General features: G+C 39.4%; 1 protein-coding gene across 6 annotated transcripts in view; it reads right to left on the minus strand.

The window, feature by feature from the left end:
- Nucleotides 1-19556, minus strand: part of GAS2 (growth arrest specific 2) — a 92584-nt gene extending 73028 nt beyond the window's left edge. Inside the window, exons 1-3 of one of the 6 annotated variants that reach the window (XM_035329097.1) lie at nt 19476-19556; nt 9521-9682; nt 1622-1746 (exon numbers count right to left, since the gene is read on the minus strand). In XM_035329097.1, the coding sequence (XP_035184988.1) occupies nt 1622-1746; nt 9521-9662 (267 nt within the window). In that variant the 5' untranslated portion in view covers nt 9663-9682; nt 19476-19556. Of the gene's footprint in view, nt 1-1621; nt 1747-9520; nt 9683-14337; nt 14357-18373; nt 18648-18763; nt 18916-19115; nt 19244-19268; nt 19444-19475 lie in introns of those variants that run through there. The other 5 variants (XM_035329094.1, XM_035329095.1, XM_035329092.1 and 2 more) reach the window with 5 other exon arrangements.
- Between the last annotated feature and the right edge of the window lie 5771 nt (nt 19557-25327).

Consider the following 25327-nt stretch of genomic DNA (forward strand, 5'->3'; position numbering starts at 1 on the left):
TTTTGAGTTTCTGGATATTCACTGGAATTTTGTAGTTGTTGGTTAATTTACATCTATTATTTTCCTGACAATTTTATATTAAAAGGACATGGCTTTCAGAGATGTCAATCTTAAAAAAGAAAATAAAATGGCTTGCCATTCAGGATTTAATTGACCTTCTAGCATGCCAGCTGGGCATTTTTCTGCAGCCAAGTTTACCTTTGGGTTATTCACTGAAGCTTTTAGTAGCTTTTGTTATCAACAGTACCTCTTCATTTGTTTATTTTTAAGAAAAAGGATGGAAAAAAAAAAAAAAAAAAAGCTCTTTCTGCCTAGATAGCTCCTAAACTCAACCAAAAATACTGTCTTATTTTTTCCTTAGTTTGGGAATTGTTGTGATGCTAACAGACCACTCCTTGGGTGAAGACAAGCTGGACCATATTATAAAAAGCAATTCAGAAGTCATAAGGTATTTCTACTAGCCAAATCTTGACTGCCAGGTCAAATATGAAATATGAGTTCCAGCTGTATTTTCGTCCTTGTGGGAGAAATTTTCCTTCCCTCTGATTTACTTCTTATCGCTTCTTCTCACAGCTATCTCCTCCTTTTTATTTAGAAGAAAAAAAAAAAAAAAAAAAAAAAGCCTGCTTTAGTGTAGACATTTTTTTCTACAACAACAATTCTAATGTTGGAAACTAGAAGAAGAAACAAAACAAAACAAAACAAAACAAAACAGAAAAAAAAAAAACCTTAAGCAGCTGCTGTTGACAACACTGACGGTTCTCAAAACTGCTTATAAAACTTATGGTGTGCCTGGATTTCTCCTCCAGACAAGTCATGAGAACATCAAAAAGAGAAGATGCATTTTTTGCTTTCTGTTTTTACTGTGGGTGTTTTTTGTTTTCTTGTTGTGTTGTGGGTGTTTTTTTGTTTTGTTTGTTTGTTTTAAACCTGCTATGTATTTGCATTTTTAGGTTTAAAGAAAGAAGTATCTGTTTCCAAAAAATAAAACCACTTTCAGAACAACTGAATTAATGTGTCAACTATCTCATCTAACTTGTCTCAGAAAGACACTTGCTGCACTCTTTAATTTCTCCCAATAAAGTCAGCCTATGGTTGTGACCAAGTGAGATCTTAACCTGATCTTTGCACAGCTCGTCACTGTCTTCTGAAGGTTTATGTTTTCCACATTATCTCTGCAGCTCTTGACTGAACTACTTCCAGTACACCACAGGACCTTTAAATTCTAGACACCAAAAGTAACTATAGAATTTTATTATCGGTCTCCCTAGAGCTGTTTATGGAGGAAATGGCACCTCCCTTGGCTACTTAATAAAGCCTTCACAAATACATACAAGGATCACGTTTTCTCTATTAGCTACCATATCACACTGCTAGATGCCATTCAATGTCTTATTCTCCACATGTTAAAAGTCATTTTTGAGTACCTTCCTCTTGTAAATACTTTAGTAATTACCAAGGATGCATTCATTTCCCCCAGTTTTACATTACCAACCATTACCTCTCCGCCCATTTGCAGAAACTCCATAAATAACAACTCTTAACTGCACAGAAAAGTTCAGTACCAAAACAGTCGAGATAGATAATGATAATACATGCTAGAACATTTAATGACACTTACTTTACCAGGCTTGTTTGCCTCAAAGCTGTTTTCTTTAAATTTCTCCTGCAGGGTCTCAGCTAACCGACAAAGTAAGGCACCATTATCCAATTTCTCCATAAAGGTTTCTGCTGTTATTTCTCTACCTGAACAGCAAGCAGAAAGTTAGCATGGCAAAAAGTGCACAATAGGATTGACTGCACTTATTAAAAAAAAAAAAAAAAAAGACATTCTAAATACATTGACAACTTGAAAAAACATGCTTAACTGAATAACTTGCATTACAATCAATACTTACTGAATAATCTCACTACTATCTCACCAGTACATATACAGCAAATTATTCAAAAATAACATGCTTTTCTGGGGAAGCTATGTTACCAGAAAAATAACTCCAGCCTATAAGAAATCACATACCTCATTTTACATAAGAAGTCCCAGTGCTTTCACCTGTCTTTTTTACCTGTGCAGCAGGTAGATGGTTTACACCAGTACATGTGGGTAGCTATGGTGTAAGAGTTGCTAACACTATTACTGCAGCTTATTTTACAACAGAAACAGCAAACTGTGTGAAGAAGGAAACAACAGTTTTCTTTAACGGGACTTCAGGACTTTATCCTGCAAAAATGTGACCAGCTACTAATGACTGAAAAGCCCCTTTGAAAAAACATTTTTCAGAAGAAATGTTAGAATCATTAAAAAAAAAAAAGAAAAAAAAAAAAAAGAAGAAACTTCACAACATTTCATGTCATGTATCTACTTGCAGTAGAGACATGCCTTCTGACAAGGCTGGACAGGACAGTTGAGAAGGGAATCATTTGCCACCTCAAACTAAAATCCTAGCATCATGACATCATTTTCAAATTAAATTATTTCTAATTCTTGTTGAAGCTTGTTATATTTGTACTGGAAAAATTTGCCTTCTCTTTGGACACTGTTTTGACCAGCAGCTGGCTTGTTCAGCATTCTTGACCAATACCTCGAGAGAAACAAGGACTAATTCTTGCTTTTACATTAAGACAGAACTCAGGTTTTTTGTTTGTTTGTTTGTTTGTTTTGGTGGTGCTTTTTTGTTTTGTTTTGGTTTTTGGTTGGTTTTTTTTTGTGATATTTTCCTAAGTCATTTGGAAACTGGACTAATACTATCAACTCACTTTTCATATGCTATTACAGAGCAATCCCAAATAACTACTTATGATTGGTTTCCTATCCCATTCACATCCACTTCTGCTACTCAAAACTGATTTTTTTTTTTTATTTTTTTTTAAAAAGTAGGTAGAAGTCTGCCCACTGCTGGTTGATTTTTTTGCCACAGATTTTTGACCGACAAGCAGCTGCCTGACCAAATTAGTTTTATACTTTTCCAGTCAGTGTGGGAAAATTTATTTTCCATGAGATGTCTGGAAACTGAAAGCATTAGTCTGCTTAGAGATGGTTCACAATGTTTTTGCCAAAAAAAAAAAAAAAAAAAAGAAAAAAATAGGAAAACTATGAAAAAGATTAAAAAGAAGTAAAGCTTTTCTATACTTTTTCACTGAGAAGGGAAACCAAATATTCAAAACTAAAAATGAAATAGATAATCAAAAACTAGTATTATACTCTAACATATTGTGAGTACACTGTAATCCGATAATCAGTGTTCACTTACAACATTGAAGAGAGCAGTATTATAAAGCAATATTAGTAAAAATGCTAAAGGAAAGATTATTTGTCTAGGCCCTTGCCTGAAAACTGTTAGATACTTCAGCATTCTTTGGAAAAAAAAAAAAAAAAAAAAAAAAAAAAAAAGCCTAGTCTTTTCAGTTTGGTCAGGTAAAGAATAAAGATTATGACAAAGATCTTTACAGCAATTCATTTTCAGATACAACAACAGACTCACATTTCTGGTTGAAGTTAAATCTGCCTTTTCAAATGCATTCCTCAGAAATATCTGTTTAATGTCAAGCTGGTTCTGTTTGTTTGTTTGTTTTTCCTCTCCCCTCCCTTAGTTGTCTCTGCTGTACAGCCCACTTTATAGCTCCCATACATGGAAATCACTTCTCCAGGCAGAAGAGCAGTAGCAGCACTGCAGACACGGATCACAGTGGTAGCTTATGCATAACTGATATGATTTTAGCAGTGCCTCCAATTCAGCTGAAGCTGTGGTCTCTAACTGTAATAGGCCACAAATAAAACACTGAGCATTTCGGCACCTCAAAGATCTTCATTGCCTCTGTTTTTTTCCCATTTGTGCCATCATCATTTATGGCAAAAGGTATAAACCAATAGAAATCTGAAATTTAAATATTGCTATGTTATAGGAACTGCTTCATTTTTAGTGAAGTATTGGATTTTTTTAAAGAGACTCTATTTCTCTTTTAAAAAATCTATTTCAAATATTTTTAACCTCTGCAAGGTTTTAGTTTTGTTTTGGAATGCACAATTACTTCTTTCATGGGTAAAAGAGAAATCACATCCTACCAATCTATTCTGTCCTATAATTTATAGATACAATTTATAGATTTTACTTGGTCAAGCCTTAAGACAAACAAACAAACAAAAAGACACAAAGCTATTTAAAGCTATCTTCTCTTTAAACAGACTTGGAAAAGATCTTCTATCTTCTGCTGACATTTAACAATATGTTTACACTATTTTTAATGCTGAATTGCATTAGCAGTTTGGTCACTGCATACTGTATGCTAAGCTGGAGTATTTTAGTTCTGTTCCCTTTTATGAAAGCTGAAAGAATGAGTTTTGCATTGAACATCTGTATCCAATGAAAAATATATTAGGTGTCAGCTTTCAATTCACTGTATTTTATGGCTCCAAGAGGTGGCATTTCTTTGCTAAAACAGACACTCTGACATATTTAACAGTTGAAATGTATTGATTCAAATGAGAGTAATGTTCATAGCCTGAGGAAAAAACGGCTCTGTGTATTTGTATGGAAAAAACATTAAAGTCCATTAAAAATGTATAACTCCCCCTATAATTAAAAGAAAGCAGTTGCAATGTTTTTATAGAATGGTAATAACATTAAATATAATAAAAAACAACACTAAAAGTATGAAAAAAAACAGGGATATGAAGTCTTTCTCAAACCTTACAAGCATTGCTTACCCTCTCTTACACTAGAGTGACCAGATACCCCTTAAAAAAGAAGCTCTTTTTCCTGAATGGCTATGGCTTGGGAACTGTGGGCAGCTATCTGCAAGGCCACCCAGCCCCAGGGTCCTCATGCAAGCAGACTGGGAGGTCTGTGAAAGAACAACTGAAAAGAGCCTGTATCCTCAGCCTCTTGCGCACATGCCCTGGGTAAAGTATTCCCTGTTGCCCCCTCCCTCCCCAGACAACCAGAACCTTCAGAAAAAGATGGAGGGACTCAAACACTAAAACAGAGGTATCAAAGTCGAGTTGGTTCTTCTATTCTATCCCTGAGTTGTTCCACACTCAGTTGAATCCCTACCATTCAAGACACTGGCTCCAGCCCAATAACTAGCTGATAAACTATTTGAAGTAAAGATTGGGACGGTAAGACAAAAATAATAGTTTACAAACTGAAACATCTTTGAGACATATCAGTAGGAGAATGAGCTTGTACTGCACTGAGGCAGCAGTAGAAGTATTCCTCTTGACATTCCACTTGTGTGGCATTCATATACCCAAGACAACAAAAATTTGAGGAAAACAATGGCCAGTGATTTTATGCACATAAAAAACTGCCTCTTTTCTGACAAGAAGGCTGTTGTGTATCCTAGAATAGCAGAGAGCAAGAGGAATAGCGTTGATAGCATTGACATTATTGTTTACTTGAAATGGAATACATAAACAACCCCAATGGCATGTTGATACTAAAGAAAATTATAAAGTCTCTCAGCTAAATAATTTATTCAGTGCCAGCAAAAACACTACAAGTATCAGTACCATGAATATCTTGATATTCAGAGATATTTATTTTTTACCTGTATTTCCTACTGGCTTGAGCTGAACACACAGATGTTGAAAATAAAAGTACTGTTACAAAATCCTCTTAGACAGTAAGATAACTGAGCTGAAGGAGGTTTTGCTTAAAACTCGGAATCTAAGAAATACCATTTTCTCACAGAAGACTTCCAACCCTTTATCGCCCAGACTTTATGCCTCCTTCCATGCAGCTTTAAATTCCAAACATGATCTCAACTCAATGCCTCCTACCTGCTCTCCTACCTTCCTCACATCTCTATTTTTTTTCTCCAGGTCTACGCCGTTTCTGCATCCAGGCAAGCAACTTTTACATGCTTTGTACAACATGTAACTTCTACAAGTCCACTTCCTCATTGTCTTACATTCTGTAGGTCCTTACCTATGAGTTTCTGAAGCCCAGAAGTTCTGATAGGAAGGGGTCTCAGCACTGAAGCCCAGACATGTTCCCATAACCAGAGAACATCTTAAAGGCCTGTTTTGTAGTTCCATGTTCTAAATGAAGCGGGATGGAATAAACTATGGTATTGGAATCCCCTGCATCTGTTAAACAGGCCCCAGGAACAGGAAAAAAGATCAGGGCTTTACACAATAACCAAAGGGGAAACGGGGAAATTTGCACTTTTTATCTGTCCTAAACTACCAACTCATCACGAGGCCTGCTCCTTCTGGTGGCAAGCCTTTTCCCTCTTCAGACACCTAAGATAAAATGAGACAGTATTGGAGAGTACAGAGGACAGCAAACCCCAGTTGCCTTCAAACTGTCATTGTGCCTTCCCTGGAAGATGAGTGTGGCTCAGCAGCTGTAATTCCCATGCGAAGCTTGCGCAAGGTGAAACAGGTCTCAGTGTCTGCAAGAGGATTCGACTAAACATGCATTATCTATCCAATTCAGAGTTCATCAGCAGTGAAAGCACTGTGCTTCTTTGGCTCTATACACAGTAAGGACAAGGCTAAGGAGATGATCGTGCCTTCCAAGACAATACATCTCCTCAACTTTGCCACTGCAAAAATCTCTCAGCTGAGCCACCAGAGCTCAGCAGAGAGAAGTGATGCTAAGAGACAGAACATCCATAGAACATCCAGCATGTAATCCCATGCCTGCTGCAACACTGAGGTGCCCCGTTTTGCAAAGGCTATGATGTAAAACATCACATGAGTCAATCGCATCGGAAACATGGATTTCATCTGAGATGTCCCTCTCCTAGTCCCTGGAATGCAGGCGGCTAAAATCTATTCAGCAATGTAGCCGTAATGACATGCTGTTCTCTCAAAAGCTCTGAGTTTCTCTGATGTGAATCCAAAAATAAATAGCAAGATGTGTGCAAATATACTAGATACTACCTGAAAACAATCTCCATGCTAAACTACAGTAAAATGTCTAATGTCTCGGGGTTAGAATTCTTAGAAAGCTATTTTTCAGATGCATCATGTATCCCAGTCTTCCATTTTTTCCCCTCATATAAGGTCAAATTCTAGTAGTGATGCCTAATTTATATCTAATAACAGAAGCTGTAATTCATATTATAAAGTTCAATATTCTTTTAATCTTCTCCAGTTTGCAATTTTGAACCCACACGAGGCCTTGCTGGTGAAAAATTAAGTGCCACTAACACTGCGTAGGACATATTTGCTGCTCTACAGAATGCCAAAAATGCCATCAGTTGATCAAACTACATCCAAGAGGTTCAGCCCTAAATTCCTTTCCTTACTAAATTCCTTTCTATTATTTTTGAGAAAATCTACATTTATTTGAAAAGATTATTTGTTCTTGTTGATCCATAGTACAAATGAACAAAATATATATGAAACAAAATGTGAACAAACATGACAGAAATTAATTTAAGTACATACTAATTTTCACAATAACGTAAACCAGGCAGCTGACATTTAAATAAATGGACGTAAAGATACTTAGAAGTAGACAACACAAGTTAAAGCATATAGCAAACTAGGGTATGGATATACAGAACATTAACAGTTCTGTGGTATCTACACATCCAAACACATGAAAAATCTACTGACCATGAATGCAAAATGGGTTGGTCTCGTGCCCCCAGTATTTAAAAAATAAATAAATAGAAGAAAGAAAGAAAGTAGAAACATTTTCATATCTTTTTGGTTAATGCGAAGTGAGAGACTACAGAAAGTATTTACAACAAGGTAACAGCATGCTGTAAACTCATACCTATTTTATCCTACAGCAATATGTGCATTTGTCCTTCCTCTCATGAAAGTTAACCACAATCATACAGTAATTAAACCAAATTTGAATTCTGGGTGAATATATTTACATGAATATAATTACTTTAATTCAGTTACACTTAAGTGTGAATTTTAACTTAATTATTAATTTGAATAACAATGTCTACATAGTAATTCAAAGCACTTGAACAAATCACTGTAACTTCACTTCTTCACAACAAACTCTGAGAAAAAAAAAAATGGATGTGAGAAGGTGTGGGGGAATGCATTAAGCAAATGAACTGTGTATGCTGCTTAATTAAAAGAAGGCTGAGCCCATTTCGTTATACAGTGCAGAGTTTGGTGTCCATATGAAAAATCAGATTTTTAATTACAGTTGGCATTTCAGAGCCTCCTGCTGGTTGCTACTTTCCTACTAAAAAAAGTGACCTCATTCCTTAACTTGTCACTGGGAAAGCTCTGTTAGGAACCGCTAACAAACTTCTATTTGTTTTCGCACGGCTCACTAAAACTTCATTGTTTAAAACATTTCAACAATACATTAAATCCTTGATGGAACGTGCTTCTTCTGATTCAAAAAGCAGTCTTTCGGATTGCTGTCTTGTGGTAATTGGAACAAAAAAGCAGGATTTCTCAATTTTGCTCTGGCATTGCCTAGACAACTTAATATTTGAAACTCACTAATTTAAATGGAAGTACCACACTAAGATGTAATTTAAAGTGCCAGTTTTACAGTTTTGAGTTCATAACTATTCCAGCTCTAAAATGGTTATCACCTATCTACAAAATATTGTGGTCCGGAGTACATTCTATTGACACCTATTTTTTCTACTACACTTCTCAGAGCATAGCAGTATTGCCCTTCCTCTCAAAAAAGATGCACTGCAGCAATGTAGAACATGCAGAGGAAAGGCACTTTGTTATGGTAGGATATCACTGAAAGGGTACAACTACAGCAGCTGCCAAGACAACACATTGCCTATGTTCTCACCAGAGGAGACTCACACAGAAAATCCCAAATTTAAAAATGCACATCCAAATTTTCCTCCAAAATACGATGCGCAAGATTTTCACTAAACACCTCATCTAAAATAGCATCGCCTGTGTTTTGAACAAGAGGAGGAACTGTTGCTATGTTTGTCTTAGTGTCATATTGAGGATGAGGAATTTATTACAAAAATCAGCTATTTCCCTGGTATATTGCTTGTATATTCACGAGCAATATGTCTCTGCTTCACACAGCAGGAAGTAGAGCCAGAACCAGTAACTCTAGGTCCCAGCCATAACCTGGGATAAGGCCTCTGAACACAAGCTTCTGGAAGATTTCGCACACATTGCACTGGGCAGCAATTATCAATCACTAGACTGCTTGCTCAGCAAACAACTATTTAACAGGTTCTTCCATTCAAGACATCCAGTACACCCATAGTTTGTAGTAGGCCTCCCTGTAAAATTATAAGATACACTTGATGGTAGTAAGTAGCACGGTCCAGCTTAATAGTATTAACGGAGAAAGCACATGCAAAATAAAATTGAAAGGGAAATTTGAGGAAGAACATGGAGGGAATAGGAGTTCAATCATGCTACTGTGGAGGCAAACTACTTATTAGCTTTTCTGACCATGCTAACAATTGTACTAGGTGAAGGTAGCTAGCTAATCAAAACCACCTTTATTTCTGAAATGCAAAGACATCTGAAGATCTGCATTTTCAACTAAGAGTGTATAGAGTTCTCTTACTGCCCAGTGATTACATTACTCTTACTGTATCTTACCTAGCAGGTTTGTGAGCCACAGGGCCAAATCCTCTTTCATCGGCAACAAGTTGGCCTCATGTCTACTGGCAAGCCACTGACTGTATTGATGCATATCAGAGAGGCCAGGCCCACGTGCCTTCGGGCTCAGAGCAGTGCACATTGCTTATCCACTTGTTGTACCTGTTGGATTGTCAAGAAGAAAACAAAAAAGAAAATACACTCCATTACACCAAATAAACTTGGACAGGTTCTCGTTTTAGAGTTGTAGTAGACGACAATGTTAACTATGTAAGAAATCAGATGTCAGACAAACAGATGGGGATCTAACACATGAACACTTCAGGTGAAGTTTTGTTTTGTTAATGGCTCATATTGCCACTGAATAAATAGCATAGATAAACATCTACTTCATTTGTACTCACCAAGCTACACATGTTGCCATCACAAGACCAAATATTCTGCAAGGAATGATTAAAATCAAATGAAAATAAACATTTCACACAAAGCTAGCAACTCACTACGGTGCCTGATCCAATATCCATTCAAAACAAATGGAAAGCTTCAAAGATTGTTGGACCAGACCCAAGAAAAACATGTGAACAACTGAGTTACACTACCGCAGCAAACTTACTAACAATTAACAAATGCAGTTACCAGGTGGGATCCACGTATTCTGCAGCTTTAGAATAACCAAAGAAAAAACACCACGTGGATTTACTGAATAACATCATTTCTTCAGAAAGCAGCACGACAGCTAGCACTGATCACCCACGCTTCCCACTTCCACCTTTTACACAAAGACTCCTCTGCTTCAGTGACAACTTCTGGAAACTTTCGTTTCAGGTAAGACAATACGTCATGTGTTAAATATTAGTCAAGTGTTCAGACTCCTGCAGCGGCCAGGGACGTTAGGCCCATTGGACCTATATCCCTGTTCCTGAAGGACTAATTCTCCCATCTGTGGCCTTCGTGTGCTAAGAAAGAAGGTTATTTTATTTTTATTTTTTTTCCTGAAAAGAAAATCAGAACTGAGCCCTAATGCTTGAAGCAATGACTGGGTTGCTTTCTTGCCTGGCAGGCAGTAGCCTACTGAAAACCTGGTCACACCAACAAGGCCTTACGGAGGTCGAATGAGAGAGAAAGATTATTAATGGGCTAGGGGGTAAAAGTCCTAAGGAATTGTTCTTTGCCTATTGTCCCAGGTGACCCATGCTAACTGTGGTTATATGTGGCAGCTGACTTCAGCTTATGAAGCATTGCGAACACTGTTTCTTTCTGTCCATTGCATACCTTTCAAGTCAGGTAAGAGGTAATAGTGACCTTAAAAAAAAAAAGAAGTCCAATTTGTTATACTATTCCACTGTGGTCTGGAATAGCAAGAATACTTAAAATAAATTCTTTGCCAAAAGGAAAATGTTTACTGAATGTAAAAAGTAATTGCATTTCCATTAAACTGTGCTGTAACCTGCATTTCCAAATACATGAAAAGCTGTTTGGGATATTTTAACATTTACATTAAAATACTCCAGCATTTTTAAACCATACCCTGGGTAACTAGACTTCTTGTTCACAAAAGCATCTGCTTAGCTCTCGTTGAGAGCACCTCGATTCCCACCCTAAACCCTGAAACTTTAGTTGCCCTTGAAATAGTTGGACACAGCTTTCACTATGACTGTGCCTCTCACTGAAATGAGATGGTTTTCAGCTGGGAGGTGGGGAGGGGGGTGGGATAGAGACGGCAATAAAGCTTTTATTCCCTCATACAAAAACACATTTCTGAATTATCATTATATTTGATATTTTTCTAACAAGAAAAATCCTTAAGTATCAAAATTCCTTTGGAAGCAAAGCATTTTAAGATAGACTAAAATACGTAAACAAAGCACAGCTTTGTTCTGTAAAGTGACTTGTTACAAACATCAGCTTGGACTTGTGTTTTTCTGGTTGATTACATTCAAGTTATACCTGTTTATTTTGATCAAGGGAAAAAAAAAATAAAGAATTAGGCAGTTGGCTGTGCAAAAAGTTATCAGGAATGTCACTCACAAAAGGATTCCTTCTGACTAAATGATGCGAACAGCTTCAGAGTTATAATGACAGTGTATTTAAAGCTGTTTGAAGTCACTTGGAACCACACGATTGATGCTTCAAATCACTGTTTCTCTTTGGACAGATGGAAATGGAAGCAAGATGGAAAACTAACATCACCTTGCCTTCAAAGACTACGTGGGAAAAATCAGGGAGAAATACTTGTTACTTTCTTTGCAGGAAAAAAAAAAAAAAAAAAAAAAAAGTAGTTTTAAAATAATTTGTGTGTGATTTCTGGATTCTATCAACTCCACTGATGAGGTGAGAAGCAAAATTGAAACTAGTTTATTCTCTATAATTGTCTTGGAAGTTGTACCAGTTAAAATAATTAAAAAAAAATAAAAATGTTTCATATACAATACACAAAGCATAGGAAAAATGCACCTTTTTCATCAATTTCCCAGTTTAACACCAATAACGTAGCTGAAAATTTAGGAAACAAAGTCCTGCAATTTATTTCTTTTGATAAATATATTGAAAAACATATATCCAGGAATAAGAAGTACCATTGTTCTAAAGGAAACAACTACGCTTTGCATGTCTTCACTAGAAATAATTTAAAGATTCATATAGACTTTGAGGAGAGGGTTGGACCCTTGGAAGTCCCTTCCAACCTACACTATGATCTTCTTTAATATTTCAAGGACGCCCGCAGACATTTCATGGGACCCTAAGGGATGGCACACACCCTGAGCTGGGCTGTGCTAACAGGAAAACCAGGGAGACAAAATCCTGTCCTTTCATCTCAGGAAGGCTGCACCTACATTTTCACTCCTAAAACCTTGTATGTGAAATGTGGAGTTAATTGATAACCACCATTACAATATGCCTGACAGACAGCCTGAACGCTGCATTTGGCTTCCACCAATGAGGCAGGACTAACTCTAAAGTGGAAAAGTTGCCCTTTTTTGTAATTGTTGTTATTTTTTCTTTGTTTAAAGAACAGAAAAAAGGGAGTGAAGTCTCCTGGACCAGCTACACAGAGATGATTTGGGTTTCCCTGTCAGTCTGTGAAACAAGCGCTGCAGTCTGTTTATGCTTCAATTTGTTCTCTGGGGAAATGCGGAACAGAGAATTGACAGATCTGAGATGTTATTTAAGTTCACGTCTAAAATCTTGAAATATGCTTCATAATGACCTGCCTCTTCTCTTACAAAACTCAGCAACCAGGCTGAATGAAATTCAGGAAACTTGGGCCTCAGTGCAGGAAGGAAAATGGGAGAATAAAGAGCTCTAACTTTGGAGGATGAATAGGTGTTTGAGTCTGGTCATAACCTCACTAGCAAGAAGAGCTAAGATCCAGAACAAGAACTGTGCTCTGAGTTTAAGGTGGTTTTAACAGGACACAGGTTCACAGAACTGGACAAGTTGGAAAGATGAAGAAAGACAAGAAACCTGTAAACTGTGAATGATTTGGGCATCTCTACACTGGGATTAGGTCTGCTTGAAATAATAGCCCTGAATTAACCATAGTTACTGAAATGGTATGGGTTAATTTGCAGAGCTGATATACAAAGTTCAGACAGGAGAAGGAGAAAGTCAATACTGATGAAAACTCTCCACTGGAAAGAACCCTGAAGAATTGCAGATGAACCATGTAGAATCCAACTTTATCCCTTTGTAAGTTTAACATCGTGTCTGAGAGGAAGATTTCTTCTTCTTCCCCACTACTTTCCCACTGCTGCCACTTCTGTGCAAGCCTGCACTACACCTCAGTAAAATACTTCCTTGTTAGAATCAAAGCAAGAAAGTCCTACCTTGGATTTTTAAAATAAAAATCAGCCTTCAAGGAACAGAGCACAATTACTCCTGTAGCACCTGTAGCTCCTGTCACAAATTCTACAAGAGACAGCTGTGGTACAGCAATCAAACTGTGACAGAAGCTAAAAACTCCTAAATATTCTTTATGCAAACACTGACTGCTACTGAACCTCTAAGTTTAACTCAAGCCTCCACAATATTTCAGTACTGAAGCACCTACACTCCATCAGTGATGTACCTACAATTCAGCCCAGAGAAGAAAACATTCTGGGGAGACCTTACAGCAACATTCCAGTACTTAAAAGGGGCCTACAAGAAAGATGGGGAGAGACTCTTTATCAGTAAGCTTAGTTTAGATGTTACAAAGAAATTCTTCACTCTCAGAGCAGTGAGGCACTGGCACAGGCTGCCCAGAGAAGCTGTGGCTGCCCCATCCCTGGAGGTGTTCAAGGCCAGGCTGGATGAGGCTTTGGGCAACCTGGGCTTGTGGGAAGTGTCCCTGCCCATGGCAGGGGGTTGGAACCAGGTGGTCTTTTAGGTCCCTTGCAACCCAAAGCATTCTATGATTCTATTACCATCATCTCACCACCTTAAGACATATTAAGATATTTACTTTTTGGTGAGACAGCAAAAACTGTCATGATAATATAGCATTGGCGATATCGGTAAGAGAGATTACGTAACTTGCCACAGAGGTAAACAGTAGCATTCAAGGATACACAGCTACAGCTGAGGAGGCAATCCGCTTTGGCTCCAACAACTATTTTATCCTTTTCTTTTGGCAGACACAAGGTATGAACAAAGTAGCTAAAAAATATTGTTTTTCCTAATCTCACTACTTTCTAACAGCAACATCAAATCGTCATGTATACAGCTCTTTCAAACTAGCCAACACAAACATGTCAAATATTTCATTTTATATGTTATAATTCTCTATGAACTGTTGAAGCTGACATGAGATATGCCTAAGTATTTTTAAAACTTACCTCTAAATGCTTTGCTCCCCAAAAAGCAATTTCTTCCTCCTATTCTGAAGGCATAGTAGGAAAGGTCTTAAACTACTTTTCAATCTGTTTTGTTACAGGTCACATTTATGTAGCACAGCGTTTTTCTTTCTTTTTCCTTTTTTTTTTTTCCAACCTCTGTCAATAAGAGGAAAACATCTCAAATTCTCAGGCCTATTGTCTAGCTGAAGAATTCAATGTGGGATAGTTTACAGTACACCCAGTGTCTTGTAACAGATTCAACACACTAAAAGGTTATATTTCTCTTTGCTTGCTTCTACCAAACAGTGAAGTTTTTATTTTGCTTTACAGTAGTACATTTAGTTTTCTGTTTATTGTAGCTCTCTGCCAGTGTTTTGCCAGCAATGTAACTTACACTACCTGCTGATTGTTGTTAGTGATCATCAGATGAAAGCAAAGAGAATCAAACAAGTAATCTTCTGTAATTCCACTGGCTTTTATTGGGGTTAACTGGTAGAACGAAAAGATTCAAGAATAATGCACTCTGTATTTAAAACACACAGGAGTCAAAAACTGTGTAGCCAGTCTTACTTTCTGGATTAAACAATTAAGCACCCACAGTTGCATATCCCTGGATTCAATTCCATTTCTGATTCCAACCACCTTCCTTTATGAGAAAGTTTTCATGACGCTACTCTTCTAACAAACTGGAGCATTATCAGAATGAAAAGATTGTTTACTCTATATTGTAAGACGTGTGTACGAGTGTAGGTGTATGCATATATATGCACATATAAATACACGTGCTCCAGCCTGTGAATTCATCAGGCAAATCAGTAACTTGTTACTCCCAACTATCCACCTAGCACATATACATAATGGTTTATACAGAGAACCTGCTGGCTCTGCAGCGCTCTCTGTTATATGGGTTTCATTGTTGCTTCAACCTTGTTCCTAATTACGACACATGCATTTAGGTCTCAATAAACAAAAGGAGGATTGAACCACTCCTTTTTACTTGCTGCATGATACAGTCCTGCCGGGTCAGGGATAAAGTCTTTCTGAGTCACTTCCTCTTTACATTTGTTTTAAGAACTAGTATAGAGACCAAATATCTAGCAAAACAAGCATTTTTCTTTGTATTCAGTTAGAAAATAATAAAAAGATGTTAAAATGGTATGGGAAGGAAAAAATCATAAAGTAAATACAGAACTGTGTTGAGATCTATCAGATCATCTCTTATGCAAAGGTCCTGTATGATGCCCCCTTTGTACCACACCAGCTTGATCTAAGTTGCATCACAGACCTGTTGCCTGACTGTGCAACAGAGATGTGTTCGGGCCCTCCTGCCCAGCAGGCAGGGCAATGGACTGGCTCCTTTCAGCTGGCAGCCAGAGCAGAGTTACCCAGGACTGAAAATCTGTGCACATGCCAGTTCAGTGGCCTACTCACTCTACAAAGCTGGGACAGAAGATGGCATAACTCAGGCTTGGAACCCAGTGTCCAAGGCAATTTCCTCAACCTTTCACAGAAATAAATACTAAGGCTTTAAGCTTGTGAAATGATGTTTCCCCCACTATGGTAGGAGGAAGCATGTTAGTTATCTAGTCATAGAAGAGAAAATACCATGCACACGCAACTGTGCAATAGCTTCACTGTCAGTGGTAGCGATAGCAGACAGCAGCTTAGACGAGAGCAGCAATAGTTTTCTCTGAAGGAACTGGAACTTGAACACTAGACTGCGCATTGGCTTTGACAGAGGGGTATCGGCTATAACTGCAGACAATCTCCTGCTGTCTTAGAGAGAAGGTAATGCTATTGGAAAGCAGCCATCCTGGAAAGAGAGGAGACAGAGGATCAAAAGCCAGAACAGAGCTCATGAGTATCTGGCAAGGGTCTCTGCTGGATCTCCCTGCTAGTCCTAATCACCTCAAGCAGATGGAAAAGAACAGAACTTTTGAAACTGTACTAGAGTTTAAGTGGACTTTGTGAAGCAGTCGCTTACTGTAAGCTGGGTGCAAAATGAAGCTTAAATAAAAGATTCCATGTTCATAAATACAGTTGCAGCAACAACACACACTTTTGTGCGAGCAGAAGTGATGCTGCTCACAAAGTGGGATCTGTACTTGCAGTCGCCCCTGTCACAGCAGCAAGTGCCACTTGCACACACAGCATGCCTAAGCATAAGGACGCTCACTGCTCTTTGTCTTCCTACCTTGGTGTTGACAGATTTGGAAAGAGTAATATAAATCCACAAACTAAAGACTGCTTTTTGTTTTTTCCACATTCTCAACCATACATATATGTGTGCACACACTCGTGCATGCAGAAGCTGGGGGTGTGCGGGGAAGATGTGAATGCCTCCCTTAGAAAGCCCCAGGGTAACTAACAACTTCTGTAATTGATGTTTTTGGTGTCAGGGAGCTTCTTAATGGTAAGATCTGCTAGATGGGTATAACTTTAAAGTCAAGTTGTGAAAGCTCCCCTACTTGAAACAGACTAAAAGAAGCCATAGGAATACAAGCAGAGACCCATCACTCACTGGTCGATGTGATTTTTGTCACCTGCAGTTTTCTGCTTAGCACAAAACTGTCATCTTTTTCCTTCTGCCATTCTGCATGTGTAAAACCAAACACAGTCACTTATATAGTTATGATTCTGCCACTACCTCTCACAGCTCCTCTTCAAAAGCTAGTGCAGAGCCTTCCCTTCTGTAAGGCACAACAGGTCGTTTTTATCTGCACCATCTTAAATCTGTATATATGCAATCTTAGTTTTCTCAGTACCATAAACAAGAAGATAAAACATAGGCTCACAGATGCAGCAAGCGTATTTTTAAAAGGAAATTCAATTTTTCTAGTTATTTTATTATCCTTATAAACTATACCACAACCAATTTAGCCCAAGGTTTCTGGAGCTTTCCCAGATTGACTTGGAGCATACTGTAAGTGTTCGGGGGGAGGGGCACAAGAGGGGAACCACCATCTGAAACTCATTAATCAATTAGAATTTTTAAGGGCTTACATCAAAATGTGATCTACACTGATAAAGTAAACTTTAATCACAAGAAGCCTTTGTCCTTTCCTTTATGAATATACTCACTATAAATGTGCACGGCGCTCAGAGTGGAGGATGCAGAACCTGGCAGAAGCAGCGTGCTGATACTTTAGACCTGTAAGGCCCTTGGTCCGAGGCCAGACCAAAACGAAGTTAACCACACAAAAATCTGAGCTAATCATTGAAAGCCTAGACATTTCCAGGACTATGCCTGGTAGAAACAATTTTGTTGCCTTGATAACGTCTCCTCTTCCAAAAGGAAAGCAACAAGTCCTTCTCACATAAACCAAAACAAAACCTGAGGAATGTTCAATATCTCCCTGCTCATAAAATTACAACTTCTGGAAACCAAGCTGGTTCCTAACACAGTCCAAAAACTTTCAAGTTGACTTCTCTTTGCCTGGCTCTTACCAGATGTTTTTCTGCTTATCTAAGCAAAATAGCCATTAAAAATTAGTACAAAAGAAGTTTCTATCTCCACCTGAGATCTCAGCTAGAAAAGGAAGTATTTCCAGACAGGCACATACGCACACACCTGGCATAAGCACATCTCACAAGGGGTGGAAGTGCATCTCTTGCTGCAGGCGCGCTATGCAGCGTTACAAGCCAATGCTCATCTGCACTGCATTTAATTATGAAGTTCCATTTCCCTGTTCTGTCCTGAAATTAGTGTGAGGCTTCCACCGAGAGGTTTCAAGTGGAGTCAGAAAGGTACTTCAGGCAGTAAGCGTGCCACTTGAAATTAGACCGTGGGCAAAAAGAAAAATAAAGGGACCAAGTGAGTCAGTGAGAGCTGCAGGCTTGGGGACAGCACTGAGTCTTCCTCACTTCACTTCCTTCAAGGTTTGGGTTGGCTGTGGTTCCAACCAGGGTACCGCACTCCACTGGCGATCCTGTGGCCTATCGAACCTCATGATATCAATTCAGGCTCCTTTCCTATTAAATCGCAATGCACACCACAAAACTGTCACCAACCCACGACACCTGGCATGGCACCTACCCCGCGGGGAAGCAACCGTTCGGGAGTTAACACGCGTGGCACCGCAGGACAGACACTCGGTTGGTTGGTTTTCATTTCCAAGTCACGTCAGAGGCGTGCAGGAGCTGCACGGGGAGCCCGCGGCGCATCCTCCCCGGTGCCCCGGGAGCCGGCCCCTGTGCCCCCGGGGCTCAGCGGGGCGCACCGCTGCCGCAGCATCCTCCCGGCAAGGCTTTGGGGTCGCCCCGAGAGCTGACCCCGGAGCCCGAGGGTAGCGGGGGGCACAGCCGGCTCCCGCAGCCCTTCCCACGCGCTTCCCCAAAGCTCTGCCACCGTGCCGGACGTGCTCCCCCGTCCCCGCCCCAGGAGCGCCAGAGCCCGTGGGGAACCCGACCCCTCGCCCCCGCTCACCCGCCGCAGAGCCCGGCTCGGCGCTGGGCTGCGATCGTTCCTCGGCGGGGCCCCTCGGCGGCGCGGCTGAGCTAATGCCTTGGCCATCGGCGCCGCTCCCGGCTCTGCCCCTCGGAGGCAGGACCAAGCGCGGCCGCCGCGGGGTGCCCGGGGGCGGCCCCGGCAGCGAGCCCCGGCCGCGGGGTTTCGGGCGGCCCCCGCCGCGCCCCCGAGCCACTTGCCAAGCCTGGGAGCCCCGAGAGCGGGAGGGGAGGACCCCAAATCCCCCGGCTGGCCGTGGGGAAGGCGGCTGCAGCAGCAGCAGCAGCAGCCGCCGTTCTCCTTCCTTCCCTCCCTCGCTGCCGCAGCTCACCTTCCCGCGGCGCTCCCCTTTCTCTAACCGCGGAGGCAGGGGGCAAGCTCCCGGAGCGGCCCCGGGGTACCGGAGCCGGGGCAGAGACCCCGCGGGGCAGGCACGGCTCCCCCCAGCCCCCGGAGCCCCCCGGCAGCCTCCCCGTGCCCCGACCTGCGCAGCCCGGCAGCAGCCTCCCGCCGCTCCTCATGCTCCTGTCCGCTCCGCCCGGGCTCCTCTCTCGGGGAAAGCCGCCTTTTTGGCTTCTTTTTTCTTTTTTTTTTCTTTCTTCTTTTTTTTTTTTTTTTTCCTTCCCTCCTCAGAAGCCGATTTCCTATATTTCAGCAGTCCGCGCAGCCTGAACGGAAGTTAAATACTTACTTTTTTTCAGAGGGACGGCAAAGGCAGTTGACACTGATTTACCCTTGAAATGCTGAGATATTGTATTTCAGCCCTTGGCAGCAAGTCACTGCCGGGGTCCATTTCTCTTTTATTATTATTACTCCCTTTCCAAGACTCTTGATTGTGGAAAAGAAAGAGAGAGAGAGACAGAGAGAGAGAGAGAGAGAGAGAGAGAGAAAGGAAGTCTTCCTACCTAAGTAAAAACTCTTTTTCATTAATTCAGATAGTTGTTGCTGGAACTTTTAAGCACTTAATAGCACCTCTTTTGACTGTCACGTTTCAATTTTTTTCTTTTTCTCTTCTTCCCCTCTGGCTAAAGGAACAGGATTTCAGCTTTGTGTCTTGGGAACTCTGCTTTGTTCCATATGTCTCCAAAACGATTTCATGCCACCTTGCAGTCCATTTTGAACAAATACTGTATGCTGTTCCTCAATTAATCATTCTTATATTACGCTTTTAGAAGAGTGATGGATAGAGGTTTTGCTTGTTCATGTATGTCTGGGCTTCGTCTGCCCAGCTGAATCCCAGCTAACTCTTAGCACACCTTCAGTGCAGTCATTATTTCCTTCTCACCTTATTTCATTTTCGTGACATTTCAACATTTTGTTAAACGTCAGAGATAACCTTGTCCCACTGTTGTTTATTCACTTATTCCCTGCACAGAGAAGCCCCTTTCATGAATTCAATAGTGGGAAACAGATGTTCCGACTTCTGCTTCTCTTAATGCATGGATGTAGATTGTCTTGTTGAGTTTCCTAATGGTATCATGTTATCACTTTCCGTAAGAGTGCTCCAGTCAACCAGCACACTTATTTTTTTTCTTTCACAGTGTAGATCCACTTAATTAAATTGTTATAGCCAGAGCACATTATGTATAATTATACTGAAAGAATTGTCTTAACCCGATTGCTGAAAAGCCCATCAAGCTGACCCTTATTTTTCATTTGCATTCATTTCTTTGTACTCTGATCTGCTGGGAAAATTTGATTTGCACAATTAATGCCCGGCTATTCCTCAATAATTGCACTGTAAGCAAATTCCTCTTCTCTGAGCAGCAGATGTTCATTTCTGGCCAATCAGAATGGCCACATCTTTCGTTATTTGTTGTATTCCTACGCTCATATTATGCTGGTCTGATGGACTATTAACTGCTGCGATGAGTGCTACTTAAATGAGAGCATTTCATCAGCATGCTGATGTATTTAACTATGAAGAGCTCTAGCCATGTACTAGATGGGTAACAGAATTGCACAGAATCCTAGTTTTGTTCTGGGTAGTAAAATGTGGATGGCCCTGAGCATGACAGATTCCTTTGGTTGGTCCAATTGCTCAGTCAGGAAAAAAAAAAAAAAAAAAAAAAAAAAAAGAGAGAGAGAGAGAGAAGAAAGCCCTCAGATTTCCCAAAAATATGCCAGAGAAGGGGAGAAAGACAGGATAGAGCAAGAATCAAACTGATGAGCAAACGTCTGCATGCACTTTATTATCTTGCAGAGGTTTTATCTGACCTTGAGAAACTTTTCTTTTTTTTCTTTTTTTTTTTTTTTATAGTAATGAGCAACAGCTGAAATACAATTTATATGTCACTCTCATAGGAAGAGCAGCTTGAGATAAAACCAACTTCGTTACGCCGTTCTGCATAGTTAGAAGTCCTGTGACTTTATAGCAAACTTGGAAAACGTTTCACAAAGAAGCAGTTATGTCTCCAGTAAAAGCTTTAAGGGTCACGTGTTCTCTGGAATTACAGGACTCCAACCAAGTTTAGGAGTTTCACATAAGGAGTTTAGGTGAGTTAATTCCACATAGGGAGTTAAGGTGAGGCTCTTCCAGACCTCCTGAAGTAAATCTTGTACACACATTTGCATGTGAAGCAGTGAAAAGGACTGAAAGAGCAGTTGTAAGATCTCAAAGCCCAGGTTGGTTGTGCGCTCGCTCCTTGATGTGTTAGCTTGTCCCAAAGAATAACCTTACAGCTGCTGATAGTAGAAGAGCACACATTCCCAGATAAATTATCTATGTGAATCATTTTCTCCTTATTATCATTTTGTCCATATTTCTCTCTTACTATCATTCCATAAAGAATCAATAGCAGACTAGCAAATGCAACACCATTACCACTGTTAAGAAGAACAAAAACCTGTGACTTCGATCAAATCTTATGCATGCAAGACTGAGTGGGACACAGTGCCAAGTATGCATCTGAAATGTACATTAAATGAATGCTATGGACGTTTCACCAGTGACACCACAGTTACGAGTGCACTGAGCTTCACACTTGAAGCAGGAGTACAACTTTTCTGTTTCATGCTTTATGATTTGAATTTGGCTTTCAAATTTGACACAACTCCCCACAGCACAAATACATTTTTTACATAAAGTTATTTCAATAACATTCTTGCCAACCTGTCTAGATGAAATACACAAACATTTCCTTGTGAAATGTTAGCACTTTGTTCACTATTTTTCCACATAAACAATCTTCTCTCCCCACGCCTTCAACTTCCAGCATCCATACATTCTGATCATATTTCTGACACTCCATACTTTTGATATGATATGAGGATGAATGGGCACATGAAGATGATGATCTGAAGACAGATTTGGAAAGGAGAGAAGGAGGACTCACAGAGACTGACAAAGGTAGAGCTTGTTTGGAAATCATATGGGCAAACAAAAAACCTGAGCAAAATTGTTACCATGACTAGAACAAAATGGTTCCACACATTGTCACTGATATAATTTTGACTGTAGAGATAGACATAGAGGTGTCTAATCCTCTTACATGCAGCAAATTCTATCCACAGATGTGAAAAACTTTGTATGTTTTAGGATCACAAGTCAGGATTCAAAAATTACAGAAGGATTCAGAAATGACTCCACTTTGGTTGCACATTATAAACCTTGACATTTAGATAACTAGACATGAAATTGTGGAGCACGAGGTCAACAAGGACGATTACAATGGCCTATTTTCCTCCACGAAATTCATCAGCCCTGGTCTAGAAATGTCTTAAAATCAACACACCTGGTGGCTAGTAGATGCTAAATCATTCTTGCAGGTCTGGTACTGGTGGGAAGAGAAAATTACCTGGAGCAAGGGGTTATCAATGCACAGCCAGCTCAAGTAGCAGTCACTAAATAGGAGGAAGAGAAGGGAGCAGGAAGAGGGAGTACATGAAGAGGCATTTGGAGTTCTCGGTGAGCAGAGAAGAGTCACAGGCATCATGTTTGCCATATCCCTAGACTTTGAACCTTCACAGTTCAGGAAAATGTCAGTGTCCTGCAGCTCGGCGCTGCAGCAGGCTCACACTTAGCTATTAATATTTCAAGAGAATTCTAACCCCCAAGTACTCCTCCTTCACTATGTAACTGGGGTCACAATTGACTAGTCTAATATCAATTATATATAATGGATATAATGTAATTTATGACAGACATCCCAATTCTATATAGACCTTTAAAGCACATGGCTATACAGCCATCAGATGGGACATTTTGGTTAGCTAAGAGAATAGAGACAGCAGAGAGCAACCAATGTACAGTGGCAGAAATGATGAATAAAGTGTATATTTAGTACAGAATGTCATACCTGTTGACTTTCATGCTTTTTCCCACTTAGGGGACTATGGGTAAAACTAAAATGAATTCAGCCATGATTGATTTTCCATTTTAATTATCATGGAAATAAGGCCTGCTCTAAATTAATTCTATCCTCCAGTAATTCAGTTCAATGCACACAATGATTTTATAATCAATTGCACTTTGATCAAATCTGCAGTGGAATACCCATTTTAAAGCTCTGTTAAAACTCTGCAAACAATTCCTTCAGTACAAGAGTAAAATGTTTTGTTCTTCCGTCTTGCAAACTTACTATGCTAGAAATGTAATTTAATCAGCATACAGTTATGTTACCTTGGATAATTACAACTGTCATGAAATTCTTTGCTTTCTATTTTATATGTGAAACCAACAGCTGTAATCTGAGAAAAACAAGTTTCTGTCATGGTAAACCTAAATAAAAGTTAACTGCTTACCCTGTATTGTTTATTAAAAGATGCCTATTGTTAATCTTTCAGTCAGTGTCAGGGTAGACACCTAGATTAATTTAGACCCAGGAACAGTTTTCCATCATTATGGAATGCACATACCTGAATTGATGTACCATGCACCAGCATGCATAAACTGCTCAGAAGCTCAAAGTGCATAGTACAAGGCTCTCAGGGGACCATCTGATGGATATGCACCACTGGCAAGAAGCTGTCACAATTCTGATTTTTACAGAAAAGTATTTTTTGACTGAGAAGGTCATAATAGTTTACTCATGGATACGGAGCTTACAGCTGTCATTCCAAGAAAACTACGGGAGTTGACACAATGATTAGCAGGACAAATTCTATGTTGTGTTTGACAATTAGATTATAACATTATAATCTGTCTCCAAACAAACCAGTACCTTAAATATTAAAAAGAATGACAGATTGTTATTCTATTTTCTTAAATAGGAGGATCTCAGATATCACATTGATAAGGATTATTTAAATGACAATGGAGATTACATAGGCCTCATGGCACTTTTCTTCCTTCCTGAAGTAACTGAAACTGAAGAAGAAAACTCCAAGTCATGTATGTAATTGCACTCCTGTCTCCATGAGACAGTATAGCAATTGCAAGTGACTCAGGAGACTATACAACTGAAACCAACTCTAATACCTCTCAGCCCAAATGTAAACAGTGATGGTAAAATGCATATTTGATTCTCAGATTTTGCCTACTGCTTGGTCAGACAAATTAATCATACTTAATTCAGTGCATCATCTTTTCTTGCACACCTCTCAGAAAGCAAATTTATCTGTAAGGAAGAGTTCTGCCACAGGGTGAGATTAACATACTGATATTATCAACTTCACTCTGATACATCACTGTGATGTATCACAGAGACATTGATACATCAGTGTGACTACAGACTAAAACAGCTTCAGCTTGAAGTTGAAACCAGTTTCAGCAACATTTTCTGTTTGCATATTCACTATCAAAATAATTTAAAGAAATAACAATTATATCCACATTGCTTAGTATATACAATGCTACTGAGCACAAATAAACATCAATAATCTCTTCTACTGTTCCATACATATTACGGAACAAGACTTTGTAGTTGGTTTCTTCCTGTGATGGACAAATCATTAAAATAAGATGCTGTTTCAAGCCAAATTAAAGCATCAGAATTTAGCTACTAAGAGCACAAGAGCACCAGTGAGAAAGAGAGGATTGAAGAATGCCAACAACTACCAAAACAACATTGCTTTGTTGTATCAGAAATGTTCTGGGATTTATATATATATATATTTTAAATCAGATTCTTGTATAGTGACTCAAAATACACAAAATAATCTTCATGTGAGTTAACTGATAGATGTAGTGCTTTGGAAAGCAATATACAAACAAAAAGCAAACATTCCAGATGCAAACAACAGTTTTTTCAAAGTAACAGATTTTCCAGACCAAGAATACCAGAAGATCAACTCATTACTTAAGAATTCAAAACATTTTTAAAATAGAAAATGTTCTAAAAGACTAATAACACCTGCTACCTCCTGGCTGGTCAAAACCCTGCCTTCCCTCACTTTCTCTTCACCTTTCAATGTCTTGCTTCTAACACATACCTTGGTTTCCTCTTATAATCATCAGTATTCCTTGTTTCGATTTCCCCTCCCAGTAACTTATTCCCTATGTTTATTGGACTGTGTATGAAATTATTTTGGTCACTGGAGCAACTTCAAGAGTCCAATTCAGGATCTTATTTCCATATGAAAACCCCCATAAAGCAGCAGATT

This window comes from Oxyura jamaicensis, chromosome 5, assembly GCF_011077185.1.
Source record: "Oxyura jamaicensis isolate SHBP4307 breed ruddy duck chromosome 5, BPBGC_Ojam_1.0, whole genome shotgun sequence".
Lineage (NCBI taxonomy): Eukaryota > Metazoa > Chordata > Aves > Anseriformes > Anatidae > Oxyura > Oxyura jamaicensis.